This window comes from Hyla sarda, chromosome 6 (assembly GCF_029499605.1).
Source record: "Hyla sarda isolate aHylSar1 chromosome 6, aHylSar1.hap1, whole genome shotgun sequence".
Classification (NCBI taxonomy): Eukaryota; Metazoa; Chordata; class Amphibia; order Anura; family Hylidae; genus Hyla; species Hyla sarda.
The window spans coordinates 235,564,721-235,583,513 of NC_079194.1; the positions used below are offsets into that span (position 1 = coordinate 235,564,721).

At 40.6% G+C, this 18,793-nt stretch overlaps 1 protein-coding gene across 2 annotated transcripts in view; it reads right to left on the bottom strand.

The window, feature by feature from the left end:
- Positions 1-253: 253 nt before the first annotated feature.
- The window catches only part of LOC130276814 (leucine zipper protein 2-like), a 479,250-nt gene continuing 460,710 nt past the window's right edge, over positions 254-18,793 (bottom strand). For both annotated transcript variants that reach the window (XM_056526707.1, XM_056526706.1), the window contains exon 10: positions 254-3,244. In XM_056526707.1, the coding sequence (XP_056382682.1) occupies positions 3,110-3,244 (135 nt within the window). In that variant the 3' untranslated portion in view covers positions 254-3,109. The remainder of the gene's footprint in view (positions 3,245-18,793) is intronic.

An 18,793-nucleotide genomic window follows, 5' to 3' on the forward strand; every position in this document is an offset into this window, starting at 1 on the left:
TAATAAAAGATGCCCTACATCTTAGATGCTGCTACATTGTTTTATGTTGGTACATTCCCCGTGGATTTATATATCCAGGTTTTTTTTTATTAGCCCGCGATTGGACTTTTTTCCATATATATTGATGTTGTATAGCACTTTTAGATCATTGGACCTGATGAAGAGGGGGGTCTTGCCCCTCATAACGCGTAGTCCCTCTTACAAAATACTTGGTTTATTATTTTTTACCTGTCCGCTATCGCTCCTTGCCGACTGAGGCTATATACACCTCTCCCGGCTACTGCCAGCAACCACCTAGTGAGCGCCGCTACGATGATCTTTTCTCCTGCTTCCACAAGAAAACTCAACCTATCCAGCACCGGTCAGAGACAACCTCCGACACGGGATTACCTCCGGCAGCTTCCGGCTTTCTACCCTGCAATTGGGTGACACACGCTACAAGGTGTTGTACTCTGCGCACAACACCATCCGGTGAGCACCGCTCTACTTGCAATACGGCATCGATTGCCATCAGAATAACGGCACAGGTTGCCCCCTCCGTCTGTCTCTACCTCCCCTTTTTTCTATTACATGTGCATATACTATACAGTAAGGTCCATAGGTTGAGAGAATTACATAAACTGCAATATACAAATCCTATGTACAGGTTCATTATATACATACGAGGATGTACACAGTACACCATATAACATACAGATTCAGTATTGAAATACAAATTACATCAGATCTAAAAAAAAAAAAAAAAAAAAGTTGTAACCCATCAGACCTGTGGTGGTTTGTGTGCTTCATACAGTGATATAGTTTCAGGATTGTTCTTGATGTTTTAACTAAAATTATGACACATTATGACACAGTTTCCTCTTTGATTGGAGTTCTTGTATACCAGTATTGCTCAGTGAAGTTTCTCTTGGGGAATATTACTAATATTTTTATTGTTGGTATTTACCCCTTTTCGAAATTATTTTAAATAATTTCTTTGAAAACTATAGGCAAAAAACTCGTACAATAGGGTTTCAGACATGCCATTCGATTCAGTTTTTTTCAGCTAACGCTAGGAGTGGCTTAAGACAACAAGAAAATTAGATTATATATATATATATATATATATATATATATATGGGGGGTTGGGGTTTCAGACACTGTACTAAGTAAGCCCAGACTTACCAACCTGTCTGAAGACAAAAACTGCTTTGGGTTCACATATGTCCGGCATCCAACATAGTTTCCCTCCGGTGTGTACCGATGACTGATGATCAATTGAATGGGACAATTCAAAATCATCCAGCATGTCAAGTTTGACGCCATATGGTTGGACTCGCCGGATGACTGTGGATCATTGGACGACGGATGCCATACAACTGATGACAACTGATGCACGTTTTCCATCAGTTATGGTATCAGTTGCATTGAGATCTGAGCTGAATTCACCTAGGCCGGATGTGGGACATAAGTAAACCAAGCCTTATTTGACCATGGCAGCAAATCAAAACTCAGCTTTCATTTCCACATGTAAAAAAAAAAATTGAGCTCCGTTGTTTTGACAGACAAACTGATACATTTGATATTTTGGAACATTGTTGCAGTTTTTGTATCAGTTCTTCATTCAGTTTTTATGAAATTATGAAATATAGGAAATATTTAGGATATGTTTGCACTACAGAAATTAAATGGATCCATGTTCACTCTTTTAGTGTATTTTCACAGCAAAGTCTCATTAATTAATGAAATTTCGATCTCCAAGCTTTATTTTGATGACACTCAGATCCATTGAAAGCAATGGGGGGTTGCTGCAAGCAGAATCCACACTGAATTTCCATTGAGGAGATCCAAAAGGAAATTACTTGGGGAATTTCCTAAGTGTGATCATACCTTCATACATCTCCTTTCTGCTGGATCCACTTCTGTCTTTAGCTTAAAAAATGCTGTGTGTGACACTAGTCTACTAGTCTACGCTTCCACACAATGGCAAAATGGGTTTGGCATTTCAAAATTCCCAATTTACTTTTAGCTAACATCTGGGTGCAGGGATTTTTGCTATATTAAAAAAAACACCAAAGAAAATCATTTTTTTTTTTTTTGGGGGGGGATAGGAAATGTGAAAACTCGATTTCTAGGGTCAAACATAACATTTTCTGGGAAAACACAATAGGGAAATATAGATCGTAAAGTGTTCTACAAATTGTGTAGTACCACATCTTATTGCCTGGTAAACAATAAGTTATCAATTTTGTCAAAATTCTTTACAAAAATCCATTTCAGGATTTTGTTCAGGTCCTCCAACATTAGGGCAGTCTGGCATCATGGCTATCAGTTGTTTATCTTCTTTTAATGTATACCGACTTTGGCCACGTTTACGCTGTAGTAATAAGATTTGGAGGTGAAAAATACTGATTGGCCAACAGTCTTTCTACGCTCAATTCCCCTAAAATAACAGATACCCGATGGAACCCATTAGAGTCAATGGGTCGAACCAATTCGAGTCAATTTGAGTTGACCCGTCAGTGTCTGTTTGGCTCCATTGTTTGGTGAAGAATGTAACAACACAATAGCTGTTTAATTCTGTAGGAAAGCTGTATATAGACCAATTGCTGATATATAGACCAATTGCTGATATATAGGCCAATTGCTGCTTTGTTGAGGCTACTTTGTTGCTGCTTTGTTGCTCTGTTGAGGCTACCATTTTTAATAACAAGAATTACGCAGTATCTGAAACAGAAACCCTATGGACCCTGCTATAAATCAGTGGGTTACATCAGAGTCATAACCTGCTATTAATGAAAGCCATAACGATGTATAAGATTTCTAATGGGACAATAAGGACAGATGAGATATAGTGATGGTCCATGCATAGTGCTGCTCATTCCCCGTACATGAAGAAACAGAATCTAGATTTATGAAGAGTAGAAACTGCTGATGGTTCCAGAATATAAACATTTATGTTGGGCTGAGGTATCTTCCTAAAATGATGAACATGTTTTATACTGTGCTTAAGAGAATCAGGTGGAAAGAAAATGTTTGACCAACTATAGGTGAAGATTATTCAAAGCATATTATTGTTGAGTAGCAAAGCCATCAGTCCGTACATTCTATAGACAAAGAAGAGAGAAGTTCATGGCTCAACATTTTTGGTGACATGGCATAAGCTTACGTTGAGAGAGGAATCACAGTTCTTGTCATACAGTAACTCTTTATTTACCACTTGACTGGAAATGGAACTTGTGTTTGATATTTCTGCCATCTGGACCTATAGGGAGGGGAAAGATAATTGTTAATGAAATAAAATCAATTGATTGAGACCTAACAATGTTCAATTAAACATACAATTAATAATAAGGGTAAACCATTAGAACATTTTTTTCTTGTGTCTTTATTCTATAATTGTATTTTTTCCATTTATTATAGATGCTGCCATGTTGCCGAAACAGTTTTTAACTTAGTTTAACTGTAAGCATTTAGAGATCTGCTTTAAAGCAGGAACCATGGACATAGGTAACAATTGACAGAAGCTTTTTAGAGGTCATTCCACAGGGAGGGGACTACCTATCTGTGAGCAACAGCTATTGTGTATACCTTCATTATCTATATAGTGGTTTTACCTTTCATTGTACTCCTGTCTGTGATGATAAGAAGAGCAATTCTGGGAAGTGATCCGAACAGGAAGTTTTAGGCCTAGTGGTGAGAATGGAAACTGCAAGATTTCAGGATTATCAGTATATGCTCTTGGCACTACCCCTGGCACCCAGCAACCTGGACACACACACATACAGCTCTCCATAGGTATCATTTTTGGATAGCTGTAGCCAAAAACTGGACTAGCCCATTGTCTAGACAAGCTACAGTACAGATCCTGGACAACAAGTGACAGTCCAGTTTTTGGCTACCATTGTCCAGATCAGGTGCCAATAGATATTGAAGGAAAATGGATAATATGCTGTTATTTGTTTCTTGTCAGGTGTGCCTCTATAGGATAATGCAGCATATTGTTTTTAGTTTAGTTTTTTTTTATGTTCCAAGATAAATCCACCTTATTTGTCTTAGGCTTGTGCACTGTACACGCCACAGTTATTGCTGGATTACACCTTAGAACAAAACAGCTGAACATGGCACAAAATGCTTTCAACCTCAAAAAGTTTGAACACTTGAAATAGCTAATAAAGATACAATGTCCTGAACAGATTTCCTTTTCTTCATTCCCTCCTTGCATGCACCATACTGTCATACTATTGAGAAACATGTAAGTGCCTGAAATGCTGCAGATTACATTCATTTTGATCTATAGAGCATTTGTAAAGACCTTTATCCAGGATAAAATAACCGCTTTTATGCAGTACATTTATTTCTTTGTGCTGCACATGAAAATTGCTCCACTTATAAGAAAACATGCTCAGGCTGTTCAAAGTGGAAAGAAATGGCGATTATTGATATTTCAACGCATAAGTTGGCTGATATCTGAGGTCTTGGTCATTTATGACAATGGCGGCCTGAATGATCTCTAATGGTCAAAAGAAAATGCACATTTGTTGCTTATTTTTTTTAGAACTGAGGTAGTCATGTATCATTTGCACAATTTTGGTGCGACATTGGGCACATATTTTGCCTACACAGCAGCTAGTCAGAATTTTATTAACAGTCATAAGCCTGGTGAGAAATTCTAACTAATTATAAAGTATGACATTATACATTTTTGTGTACAGAATGTCACACAAAGGTGCGATTTCTAGGAGATTAGTGGTGATGCATAGAACATCCAGCTATAGAATAAACAGCACTGGCAACCTTCCCCGGCCATAAAGTACACAGCAGTGCATAGTGCATTGCTTAGAACTGTATAGGAGTCCTGGACTACTGTGGGTGCAGCTTGGCCTGAACAGGAGGCATACATTGCAAGCCTCTTGCCTAGCAGGGTAGAGGTTAAGTAGGGATGCACAGCATTGTTACTTAACCCCTTGTTGGCCAGACAGCAAGCAGTGATCTCTGCAATAGGGAAACTATTAAGTTCTGACAGCATCAATACTTAACCTATTGGGGCCATACAGTAAGCAGACATCAATAAAGATAGCTGCTTTTTGTATACTGTGAGGACAGATCTGTATCTTCAACTGAAGAGTAGCCTCTTGGAGATCACCTGATGGCTGTGTAGCTGAAGAACACAGTTGGGAGTGGGGAGTGGTAAGAGTTAGGCCGACTGCGTTTTCACATTGACTTTTTAACATAAATTGAATTTACAAAAATGCAACATGTGCACATTAGCCAGCAGTAATGGGCTTTTTGCACCTTGTTTCCAAGCCCACAATCCTTTATACATGTCCTCCAAAGTATAATTAAAGATATAACTATAGAACACCGTCTACATTCCATCCCAATGTGCTGTATTTCCTTATACAGTACTGCAAATTGTGAGTAGAGTCACCAAAAGGATTTGATTCTATATATTCTTCCTATAAATCCATACTTTTATATAACATCATGAGATTTTTCAATATATCAATTTAGAAAAAAGAAAAAAAACTCCTGTAGCCGATATTTCCCTTTTCCCTGCCTTGAAACCTATTTCTGTTAAAATTCAGAATCCTTCTTTATCACCAAAAACTCCTACCCACTTAAATACAGTAAATAGATTACAGAGAGAAGAGGCACAACTACAGTATCTCTCCCTCAGTATATGAAAATGCATGATCAAAGATCTGCAATGAAAAGTAGGTCCCTTCTAGTGTCTGGCAGCTAAAGATGTAATAAATTGACAATAGCGTTTTCCTTCCTAAGGATCAAGAGAAAAATTAGCAGTTGAAGATTTTCACCCATTGACAGTTTTTTCTTAACGTTTCACAGATGAATCTGCAGTGAAAAATATGAAACAAATCTGCACCAAATAGTTACTTTCCCTGCAGAAATCAGTGTAGTGAACGGCACAGGGTAGAAGTATCGGTGCACCGGCAGAAGGAAGAGCTAGAGTAATGAAAAAGAGTGTTCATCGGAGCAAGAATAAGAGCTTTGGTCATTTTTATAGTGAGAAAAGGGTGGATTCTGGAGATGTTTTTAAGGTGCAAATCACATTAACCAGAAAGTGATGGAATACAGGAGGTGAAGGACAGATCTGAGTGGAACATAACCCCTAGACCAGAAACACGTTGCCTTGGTCTGGTGTGGAAATGAATCACCAATGAGCTACGTATCTAGTCTTTATTAGGCTAAGTTTCCACTTGTTTGTTTTGTTTTTTGGCAGTTTTCCAAAGCCAGAAAGGTATTCAAAAGGAATATGACATATAAAGGGAGGGCTTACATTTCTCCTCCCTTATTGATCCACTTATGACTTTGGCTCAAAAACTGCAGTGGCAGTTTTCGAAAAACTGCCAGAAAAAAAACAAGTGGAAACTTAGCCTTAGAATAGTTCTGTGCTCATAAATATATCATGTACAGTTTATTGCATTCTACCCCCTGAATTTCTCAGAAAGATCATCATTCACATCAATGTTGGGACTACAAAATAGTTTTATCCAAACAAATGCTCAGATGTAATAAGACACATTTCAGAAACAAGTCTACATAGTGGTAGAGCCTGGCCAAAGACAGTGATGGCTGTGTGAGTTCTCAGCTCCCTGGCCAAGTGTGCACAAACTGCCAATAAATACCTCCTCACTGCACAGATTATGGGCACAATCATCTGCAAATATATCTCCAGAGAACTCATGAGTATTCCCCAAAAAAATAATAATAATAATAATAAAAATAATAATAAGAATGTAGCCAAATGCCTGAAGAAGAAAGGTGTATTCTTATGTTCAAGATGACACAGGGAACCATTGGCTGAGACAGCATGGTTGTATATAAACATGCTTTCTTAAAGGGGAACTCCGTTGGAAAAAAAAATCTAATCAACTGGTGCCAGAAAGTTAAACAGATTTGTAAATTGTAAATCTTAACCCTTCCAGTACTCATCAGCTGCTGTATGCTACAGATATACAACAGAGACATTTGTGAAGTTCATTCCAGTCTGACAACAGTGCTCTCTGCTGCCACCTCTGTCCGTGCCAGGAGTTGTCCAGAGCAGGAGAGGTTTTCTATGGGGATTTGCATCTAATCTGGACAGTTCCTGACTTGGACAGAGGTGTCAGCAGAGAACACCGTGGTTAGACTGGAAAGAAAGTCATAATTTTCTCTGTAGCATACAGCAGCTGATAAGTACTGCAAGAATTGAGATTTTGAAATAGAAGTAATTCACAAATCTTTTTAACTTTCTGACACCAGTTTTCACTTGTTTCCACCAGAGTTCCCCTTTAAGGCATACATGAAGAAAGCGTTTCCTCAAACTATGAAAGTCCTGACTCAAGTGACAAAAATTTAATCTGAGGTGTAGAACATGGGCCACAGGATAGAAGCACCCAAGACTGCCAGCTAAGAGCTCAAGATCTTCTCTGAAGCAATCTCCATATGATACTACCGCAGTTATTTTTACATCAATACCACTCTTACTCTCATTTTGTGTGGAAGCAAAAGTGCCCATGTTTATCTCCAAGGAGGTGGCAAAGGGTTGCCTGACATGTTCTTTTATTATATGGATATAAAACTGAGGAGTTGGTTGGACCTCACGGCCCCAACAACAAGCCCATATTTTGCCTTCTACTACTTATGGCAGAGTTCTATCCAGAGATCTGTGAATCCCTTCACCTTCTCAAAAAAAAGTGTGATGACCCCTATTTTCTGTATCTGAGTATTTTGCTTTCTTGGTGACACCTCTCCCCTACCTTGGTCCCTGCCGCAATGTAGAAGCTGTGTGTAAATATTCAGCTCACCTCTGTGTCCTGCACCAATGTATGAACCAAGAACAAAGAACAAGTTCCAGCGCTGCTCCCATTAAAATGGAGCTTGTTTATTGCATAATACACCACAGGTACAAAGACGTAGTAGACATAGGTGATGCGTTTCGGCTCGTTAAAGAGCCTTATTCACACACAGTACACGAGACAAAATTAATCTTTTTATAGGGAGGGTAGGAGGAGTTTATCTTTCATTAGGGAGGCGCAATGATATCCCATTCCTCACAGGTTTCAACATACAGGTGAGGTAGAAGCCAATCACCATAATGAGTATCCCTGCAGTGTGGAAACCTTCAGAATTCATCATATCCTCAAAAAGACACGTCAATAATTAAAAGAAAGAATAGTAGCTTGTAACTATGTGCATTGTTCTCAGGGACACTGAAATAAATGAAAATTCTATTGATACCGTATTTATCGGGGTATACCACGCACCGGCCTATAACACGCACCCTCATTTTACCAAGGATATTTGGGTAAAAAAAGTTTTTTACCCAAATATCCATGATAAAATGAGGGTGCGTGTGTGCGCGTGTATACCCCGATATACCCCCAGGAAAGGCAGGGGGAGAGAGGCCGTCGCTGCCCGCTTCTCTCCCCCTGCCTTTCCTGGGGTCTAGAGCGCTGCTGTCGGCCCTTTTCACCCCCTGGTTATCGGCGCCGCTGCCCGTTCTGTCCCCCTGACTATCGGTGTCGGCGCCGATAGCCAGGGGGAGAGAAGCGGCGCCGACAGCCAGGGGGAGAGAAGGGGCAGGTGCACCCATTGCCGGCGCCGCTGCCCCCTTGCCTCCCCCCATCCCCGGTGGCATAATTACCTGAGTCGGGTCCGTGCTGCTCCAGGCCTCCGTCGTGCGTCCCCAGCGTCGTTGCTATGCACGGCGCGGCGCTCTGACGTCATGCGCCGCGCCGTTCAGCGCATAGCAATGACGTCGGGAACGCACGACGGAGGCCTGGAGCAGCGCGGACCCGACTCAGGTAATTATGCCACCGGGGATGGGGGGAGGCAACGGGGCAGCGGCGCCGGCAATGGGTGCCGCTGCCCCTTCTCTCCCCCTGGCTGTCGGCGCCGCTTCTCTCTCCCTGGCTATCGGCGCCGGCACCGATAGTCAGGGGGACAGAACGGGCAGCGACGCCGATAACCAGGGGGTGAAAAGGGCCGACAGCAGCGCTCTAGACCCCAGGAAAGGCAGGGGGAGAGAAGCGGGCAGCGACGGCCTCTCTCCCCCTGCCTTTCCTGGGGGTGTATCGGCGTATAACACGCACACAGACTTTAGGCTAAAAATTTTAGCCTAAAAAGTGCGTGTTATACGCCGATAAATACGGTATATACAATATGCAATAATCTGTGTCTGCTGAGGGTAAAATGCACAAAGTGTCGTAAGATGTGAATAAGTTTCTAAAACAGTTCAAACATACTTGACATCTAGCGTGGTCCCTGCCATATTCCCCCTCCCAACATTCAACTCAATACCCACAGTGATGGGGCTTACCTACCTTCCAGGACATGTGGTGGTATTTGAGACTTGTTCCTATCTCATAAAAAAAAAAAAAAAAAAAAATACTGTATTTTGACCATTTCCTCCTGTGTGTTTGGCATTTATTCTTCTCCATAATATCAGAGCACCCTAACCTCCACCATGGCTGGAACCCCATCAGGGTGTGCCTTGGGAAATCCATTGTACACTGTAAGTCTAGCCCCCCCTCGTAGTCAGAATAGCCCAACCTGAGAGTTACCTTCTAACAGTGACCAGCTATGGAGTTGCAAGGCCCTTTCCCTTGGTGGCATTCCCTCTGGGTTGCAGAAGTACAAGACCTTTTTTTGTTTTTCCTATTCCTTATAAATACCTTTCTGTCTTCTACTAAAATAAATTTAATAAAAAAAAACTGCCACAAAATTCAGTGTGAACTCCCAATGTTTATTTTGTAGCCCCAATTCATAATATTTGTATCAGTTTAATTTGTATATATTATATAACAAATCATATTTTTACTTTCTTTACTTTTAAGATATTTACAGACAACAGGTGGAAATTATAGGCAATTAGCAAGACACCCCCAATAAAGGAGTGGTTTTGCAGGTGATGACCACAGACCACTTCTCAGTTCCTATGCTTCCTGGCTGATGTTTTGGTCACTTTTGAATGCTGGTGGTGCTTTCACTCTAGTGGTAGCATGAGACTGAGTCTACAACCAACACAATGGTTCAGGTAGTGAAGCTCATCCAGGATGGAACATCAATGCGAGCTGTGGAAAGAAGGTTTGCTGTGTCTGTCAGCGTAGAGTCCAGAGCATGGAGGCACTACCAGGAGACAAGCCAGTACATCCGGAGATGTGGAGGAGGCCGTAGGCGGGCAACAACTCAGCAGCAGGACTGCTACCTCCGCCTGTGTGCAAGGAGGAGCACTGCCAGAGCCTTGCAAAATGACCTACAGCAGGCCACAAATGTGCATGTGTCCACTCAAATGGTCAAAAACAGACTCCGTGAGGGTGGTATGAGAGCCCAACATCCACAGCTGGGAGTTGTGCTTACAGCCCAACACCGGGCAGGACGTTTGGCATTTGCCAGAGAACACCAAGATTGGCAAATTTGCCACTGTTGCTCTGTGCTCTTCACAGATTAAAGCAGGTTCACACTGAGCACATGTAACAGACATGGCAGAATCTGGAGACGCCGTGGAGAACTTTCTGCTGCCTGAAACATCCTTCAGCATGACTGGTTTGGCGGTGGGTCACTAATGGTATGGGGTGGCATTTTTTTTTTTTTGGGGGGGGGGGGGCGCACAGCCCTCCATGTGCTTGCCAGAGATAGCCTGACTGCCATTAGGTACCAAAATGAGATCCTCAGACCCCTTGTGAGACCATATGCTGGTGCAGTTGGCCTTGGGTTCCTCCTAATTCATGACACTGCTAGACCTCATGAGGCTGGAGTGTGTCAGCAGTTCCTGCAAGAGGAAGGCATTGATTCTATGGACTGGCCTGCCCGTTCCCCAGACTTGAATCTGATTGGGCACATCTGGGACATCATGTCTCGCTCCATCTGCCAATGCGGCGTTGCACCACAGACTGTCCAGGAGTTGGACGCTTTAGTCCAGGTCTGGGAGGACATCCCTCAGGAGATCATCCGCCACCTCATCAGGAGCATGCCCAGGCGTTGTAGGGAGGTCAAACGGCACGTGGAGGCCACACACACTACTGAGCCTCATTTTGACTTGTTTTAAAGAAATTATAACAAAGTTGGATCAGCCCATAGTTTGTTTTTTTCACTTTGATTTTGAGTGTGACTCCATATCAGACTTCCATGGGTTCCATGTAAAAACAAAAGTATTTCATACGATTAGTTAATTCATTCAGATCTAGGATGTGTTATCTTAGTGTTCCCTTTATTGGTTGAGCAGTGTATATAAATGTGTCTTCTCACATTCCTCACAAAACTGCCTTTATTTCCCTCTGTTGCCTTAAAACATCTATAGCACAATCTACTTTCCTATAATTTATTTACTTTGCTCCATTACTTTTTGTCCGGTTATTAGCGTTAAAAAAAAACAAAACCTATGGTCAGATGCCTAATGTTGTGAAGGTTCTGGGGTTGATACTTTTGATGAGCTATAAAATCGAATGGCAATTCACTGTATATAATACCACCATACTAAGTCACTCGGCAGAACACTAATGTCTGCTTATTGTGTTATCTCAAAAGGTGAGAAGCTTACTGTCCTTCAGCTATTGTTAAACTCCAGTCGGCGAGCCTTAACCCCTTAACGATGCAGGACGTAAATGTACATCCTAGTGAGCTGGTACATAATGCACATTTGCGTCCTATACATAATCGCGAGCATCGAAGCGATGCTCGGATCATGCGAAGCAGGTCCTGGCTGCTGATAGCAGCCAGGGACCTGCCGGTAATGGTGGACATCTGCGATCGTGTGGATGTCCGCCATTAACCCCTCAGATGCTATGATCAATACAGATCATGGCAACTGCAGCATCGCGGTCACTAAAATGGATGATCGGATTGCCCCCAGCACTGCCGAGGCGATCCGATCATCCAGAACAGCAGACGGAGGTCCCCTCACCTGCCTCCGCTGCCTTTCACGGGTCTTCTGTTCTGGTCTGCGATTGAGCAGACCAGAGCAGAAGATGACCAATAATACTGATCAGGGCTTTTTCCTATGCATAGCACTGAACAGTCCCCCCCTATGGGGACTATTAAAGTGTAAAAATAAAAGTAAAATAAGTTGTGAAAAAATTTGAAAAACCCCCTCCCCCGTAAATTGTCAAATTTTCCCTATTTCACCCCCAAAAAGTGTAAAATATATATATATATAGGCAGTGTACTGCTGCATTCTTCTGTTGCTATATATATAAATATTATATACATATTTGGTATCGCCGCATGTGTAAATATCCAAACTATTAAAATAAAATGTTGATGATACCGTACGGTGAGCGGCGTGAACATAAAAAAAAAGGTCCAAAATAGCTGCTTTTTTATAACATTTTATTCCAAAAAAATGTATAATTTTTTTTTTTTATACATATAAGCAAATATGGTATCAATAAAAAGTACAGATCATGGTGCAAAAAAATTAGCCCTCATTCTGCGGCTTATACGGAAAAATGAAAAAGATCTAGGTCTTCCAAATATTTAAACGTACTAATTTGGTTAAAAAGTTTGCGGTTTTTTAAAATGCAACAGAAATATAAATTATGTTATCATAGGTATCATTTTAATTGTATTGACTCAAAGAATAAAGAACACATGTCATTTTTACGGTAAATTGTACGGCATGAAAACGAAACCTTCCAAAATTGGGCAACATTGCGGTTTTCTTTTAAATTTCCTCACACAAATAGTATTTTTTTGGTTGCACCATACATTTTATCGTAAAGTGAGTGATGACATTAAAACAGACAACTGGTCACGCAAAAAACAAGCCCTCAAACTAGTCTGTGGATGCAAATATAAAAGAGTTATGATTTTTTGAAGGTGAGGAGGAAAAAACAAAAACGTAAAAATTAAATTGTCTGAGTCCTTAAAGGGGTTATCCAGAAAAAAAAAATGTTTATATATCAACTGGCTCCAGAAAGTTAAACATATTTGTAAATTAATAATAATATTTTAACCACACCTCAAGGATGATACACAATGAATAAAAATTACGGACAGTTTGCTTTTATATTGTGTAATAAATCATTTTTGCATTCATATTAATCAAACTGTCCGTAATTTTTATTCATTGTGTATCATCCTTGAGGTGTGGTTAAAATATTATTTTTTCATTATATGTTGATCAGTGGGGATTGATCTTTTTAACCATATATACCTCGGACGTTGGTTGTGAGCTGCACACACAAGTTTTCTTTCCAGATTTGTAAATTACTTTGTAAATTACGTGTTTCAGGAACCGCCCAGTTTAGAAGCAAATCCCCATAGCAAACCTCTTATAAACAGAGGGGTTCCCAAGACACGTGTCATCAGAGAGCACTTAAACAGAAAATAACAACCTTAACTTCAGAAGCTCATAAGTACTGAAAGGATTAAGATTTTTTAATAGAAGTTATTTACAAATCTGTTTAACTTTCTGGAGCCAGTTGATATATAAAAAAATGTTTTTTCCTGGATAACCCCTTTAAATGGGCTGAGTACTTATACATGGACACCTGCTTCTCATCGGGACTGAATTATAAACATGATTTGTCCTATATACACTAATGTGTATGGGCTATATTGCGCTATTATAATTCATGTCATATGATTTATATATATATACTTATTTATATTATTTTTGTTACTAAGAGCAACGCACATTAGTGATCATTCTTACATCGATCTTACACAGCTTACCCCTTTGTCTTCTTTCTGTTTTTTTTTCCTCTGTCTTTTTTTCCCTTCCCCTCGCTCTCCCCCCTTTTTTTCTACGCCATCTTTATTTTTATTTCTCCCCTCCCCCACCGTTTTAGCTTTAGTTTCTTCCACTCCTCCTTTTTCTTCTCCTTCCCTGCTATATCATTTGACTCACTCCTGATACATTTGGGTATTTATAGCTGTGCAGAATTATCATTTAGTGCCATTACTAAGACTTGTTAACAAGTTGAAACGCGTTGGTGCATTTTGTTTGCCTTATTTTATTCCCTATTTGTCTGTTACACTTGTATTTTAATATGACATAATAAACCTTGGATTTTACCTGCTGGGAGCTGTATTTCCTTTCATTCTTTGCTGCTTCGTGTACAAATACCTTTTACCCTTAAGAGGTATATTAACAGCATAGCTGCCTTATACTTCGCACATCATGTTGTAAATGTATTTCATGCAGTGCACTAAGTCTATGAAGCAAGCAAAGTAGCTGTGCTCATTTTTTAGAACATGAGATGGTTTCCGCAGCTGACAATCACAGTGAATGACCGACATCCGCTGCATGGAGATCACGGGGTCCCAGCGGCGGGACCCCTGCGATCAGACATCTTATTCCCTATACTTTGGATAAGGGATAAGTTGCCTAAGACTGGAATACCCCTTTAACTAATATTATTAGTCTACTGTTAGACCAGACCAGAGGAAAGTGGCATCCTTTTTAATTTGTATATATTTGTATAATCATATTGAGGGAGATTTATCAAAACCTGTGCAGAGGAAAACTTGCCAAGTTGCCCATAGCAACCAATCAGATCGCTGCTTTCATTTTTCACAGGCCTTCATAAAAATTAAAGCAGCAAGCTGATTGGTTGCAATGGGCAACTGGGCAAGTTTTCCTCTGCACAGGTTTTGATAAATCTCCCCCATTAACTCACAGAATAATGATAACATGTCTATTGTTATATTGTCTAATTCTAATGTTTTACCATTAAGTGTACTCCCCTGAAAAAAGTTGCAAAATTGCAGTTTTTTCTCAATTTTCTCACACAAATAATATTATTTAGCTTCATCATAAATTTTTGGGTAAAATGAAAAGTGTCATTGCAAAAGTAATTGGTCCTGCAAAAAACAAGCCCTCATATGGCTTTGTGGATTGAAAAAAAAATAGTTATGTCTCAGGCTACTTTCACACTGCCGTTGCCTCCCATCTAGAACTGCCGTCAAAGTCTCAAAATGGGGAGCAACGGCAAACAACGGGTCCTGGCAGCTCCCATTTACTATTATGAATAGTATTCAAATTATTATGAATAGCTGGAGAAAAAACGGCACATGCTGTAATTTTTCTCCTGTTACTCTGCCCAACTCTCCCATTGGCTGTCACAATGCTGTGCACTAACGGCAGTGTGAAAGGGGCCTTAAAAAACGTGGAAGTAAAGAAAAAAAATAAACTAGCTGTGTCCTCAAGGCCAAAAACAGCAGTGTCCTCAAGGAGTTAACTTTAGATAAGTTTCCAGTAAATAGTTTTCTCTGTTTACTGCTTTGGACGCATTACAATTTCTCATCTTATTCCAGGCTATCTTGCAGAGGAAAAAAATCCCCCTTACCAATAAAATAACTAAAGTGCCACAAACACACTGGGACCAGGGAGAAGATTATATTTAGGGAAAGAATTATCTTTTTTTTTCTAGATTTCCCTTTGGCCATAAAATTGATCAGATACGTAGCTAAACGCAATGCACAGCCATGCGCTTGTTGATTTATTACATTACTGGTTCACAATACTATGGACCATTCTGTTTTATAAATCTGACATCCTAAATGCATTCTCTTTCAGTAAATCTATTCTCTGTATGTTTTATCTCTTTCCCACCAAATAAAAGAAGATTAGGTAATTCTAAAAATTAAATAGAAGTTTGAGGCGGTCATGAAAAGTCCTGGAAGGTAAATTCTCACTGACAGGTTTAAACCTTGTGAAACTAAACTCCTAGAAACAGCTGTAGGAAATAAGCCACAAACATATTCCATAGGATTAACCGATGAAGAGCAGCAAAATCCTAAATTGACATAAAGTAACAAATGAATTACTGATACTGTAACAAATTGGAGTGCAAATGTTACTGATTCGTAATATAAGTGGGAATGTAATGAGACCAGAGTTTCATATGCCAGTAATAATAAAATGAAATACTGACGTAAGACTGTCTTACTTCGTTCACTGTCTGTACCCCTCACACTGAATTCTATGTCAGCTATAAAATTACTCCTAGAAATAACATCAACTTGTAGCACATATTCTAGAAAATCTACAGGGCTACAGGGGCCCACTAAAAATGGGGTACCCAAATGCTTAATTCCCTCCAGTTGTTTACATGGCAGGAAACTGCTCTAAAAATACCTAAAATTTGCTTTAGTGTGTATATTTTTGTGCTGCTTTTGATTTTTTTTGTGTGGCTTTTCAGATGTTATTTGGTTGATGTTATTCAACAATTGGCTATGGATATATATATATATATATATATATATATATATATATATATATAGAAGGTGAAAGGTATTGTGGTTGATGGGCATTGTGTGTCACCAAGGCTCCTGGCTTTGGTGAAGTAAGAGCCAGTATTAGTCAGTGTCTGTGCTGCGATGCAGTTTGACACTGTGGTCGTAGTGTGGCTGGAAGGCTAATCGGGGACGACTCTTACTGGGAATGACCAAGTGCAGGGTGGGGGCCATTCCCCACAATCCAGGCCGCCTTTTGTTTGCCTTAAAGGCAACCTGTTTCACCAGCAAAGGGGGATTTGCTAGTTGCAGCTTACACTGCCAGAGAGAGCTGAAGGTGGAGTTCTTCCCTGTGTTTGCTTCAAGATTGGTTGCTGGTGAACAGCCTGCCTGGAGGCCTGGAAGAGACTTGCTTGATGCCGCATGGCATGGTCCCAGGTGTGAACAAACACCTAAGGAATACAGGTGGACTTTTGTTACATTTTCCTTTGTTCTGCATTTAAAGACTGTTTTGCTGTGTGCCAAGTGTGAATAAAAATTTTGATTTGAAAATACTGCTTCCTTGCCTTTATACTGCAACCGCACCTGTTTGCCAGAGTGAGTCATCACAATATATATATATATATATATATATATTGATATCACTTGTACCTCTTAAATATTGAACTCTGAAAGCCCTCCAGATATTTAATTGCATACATACATTGAATATATACATAAATAAATTAACCCAGGAGTTATCTAGAAACCATGCTAGCAGAATAGCCAGGGCAATCTATATATATAAAACTCAATGGCCCTGATTTATCAATCTCTCTGAGACAGAAACTGGAGTGATTTTTCCAAGCAACCAATCACAGCTCATGTTTTATATTTTAGGGAGCCCTGGTAAAATGAAAGCTGAGCAGTGATTGGTTGCTTGCGAAAATCACTCCAGTTTCTGTCTCAGACAGATTGATAAATCAGGGCCAATGTGTGTGTGTGTGTGTGTGTGTGTATGTATGTTCCACAAAAACGTCCAAACGGCTAAAGATATTAACATGCAACTTGGCACACATGTTACTTATATGTCAACAACAAACATAGGATAGGTAATTTAACCCTTACTCACCCCCATTTGCCAGGGGCAGGGATTATGTTTAAAGTCTTATACAAGTCTATGGGAAATATATGTTACTGCATAACTTCCAAACGGTTGGATATATTTCGATAATACTTGGTCACATGTTACTTATATGTCCACTTAAAATATAGGATAGTTAATTTAACCCTTAACTGCCCCCATTTGTGAGGGTCGAGGTTTATGTTTAAAGTCCCATGCAAATCAATGGGAAATGTATGTTCTCACATAACTTCTGTACGGCTGGAAATATTTCAATACCTGGTACACATTTTACAGGTCGGGATATGAGGACGGGATAGGAGGTTGAGATAGGAGGTCAATATAGGAGGACGGGATGGTCAGGATAGGAGGTCGAGATAGGAGGTCGAGTTAGGAGGTCGGGATATGAGGACAGGATATTAGGACAGGATATGAGGACGGGATAGGAGGTGAAGATAGGAGGACGGGATAGAAGGACGGGACAGAAGGACAGGATTGGAGGACAGGATAGGAGGTCGGGATATGAGGACGGGATAGGAGGTCGAGATTGGACGATGGGATAGGAGGTTGAGATAGGAGGACGGGATAGGAGGTCGAGATAGGAGGTCGAGATAGGAGGTCGGGATAGGAGGTCGGGATAGGAGGTCGGCATAGGAGGTTGAGATAGGGGTTGGGATAGGAGGTCGGGATAGGAGGTGGAGATAGGAGGACGGGATAGGGGGTCGAGATAGGAGGACGGGATAGGAGGTTGGGAAAGGAGGACAGGATGGGAGGTCGAGATAGGAGGACGGGATAGGAAGTCGAGATAGGAGGACGGGACAGGAGGACGGGATAGGAGGACGAGATAGGAGGTCGAGATAGGAGGACGGGATAGGAAGTCGAGATAGGAGGACGGGACAGGAGGACGGGATAGGAGGTCGAGATAAGAGGTCGAGATAGGAGGTCGAGATAGTAGGACGGGATAGGAGGTCGGGATAGGAGGTCGGGATAGGAGGTCGAGATGGGAGGTCGAGATATGAGGACGGGATATGAGGACGGGATATGACAACAATATATGGGGATGGGATTTGAAGTCAAAAGCTTCCTCCTTTGTTGATTTTCCTCCCCAACAAGGATGAGGAAGGAAAAACCTGGCAATGACGGGTACTCAGCTAGTATGATGTAAAGGAAACTTACAAAGAGGAATTTGAAGTACAATGATGATAATTTGGTTATTAGCAAGTAACTTAAAAGAATAAAACATTTATTTTGTTATTGTAAAGTGCCCTTCAGACTATGTTATCTCTAAACTGAGGGCTTACTTTAAAGACATATATTTTATTAGGACTTCTAAAAGTTTGAGGCTTGTATAAGAGCACTCATAGAAGAATGTTTTTGTGAGAACTATAACTGATACTCAGAGATGGGTGAGCTGAGCCCCCAGAACCCGGATTCAATCCAAACTTTGGGGGTTCGGGGTTCGCTGAACTTTTGAACATTACCAGGCTCAGCTTTCACAAACCTAGCAATGTAGGGACTGAGCTGTGC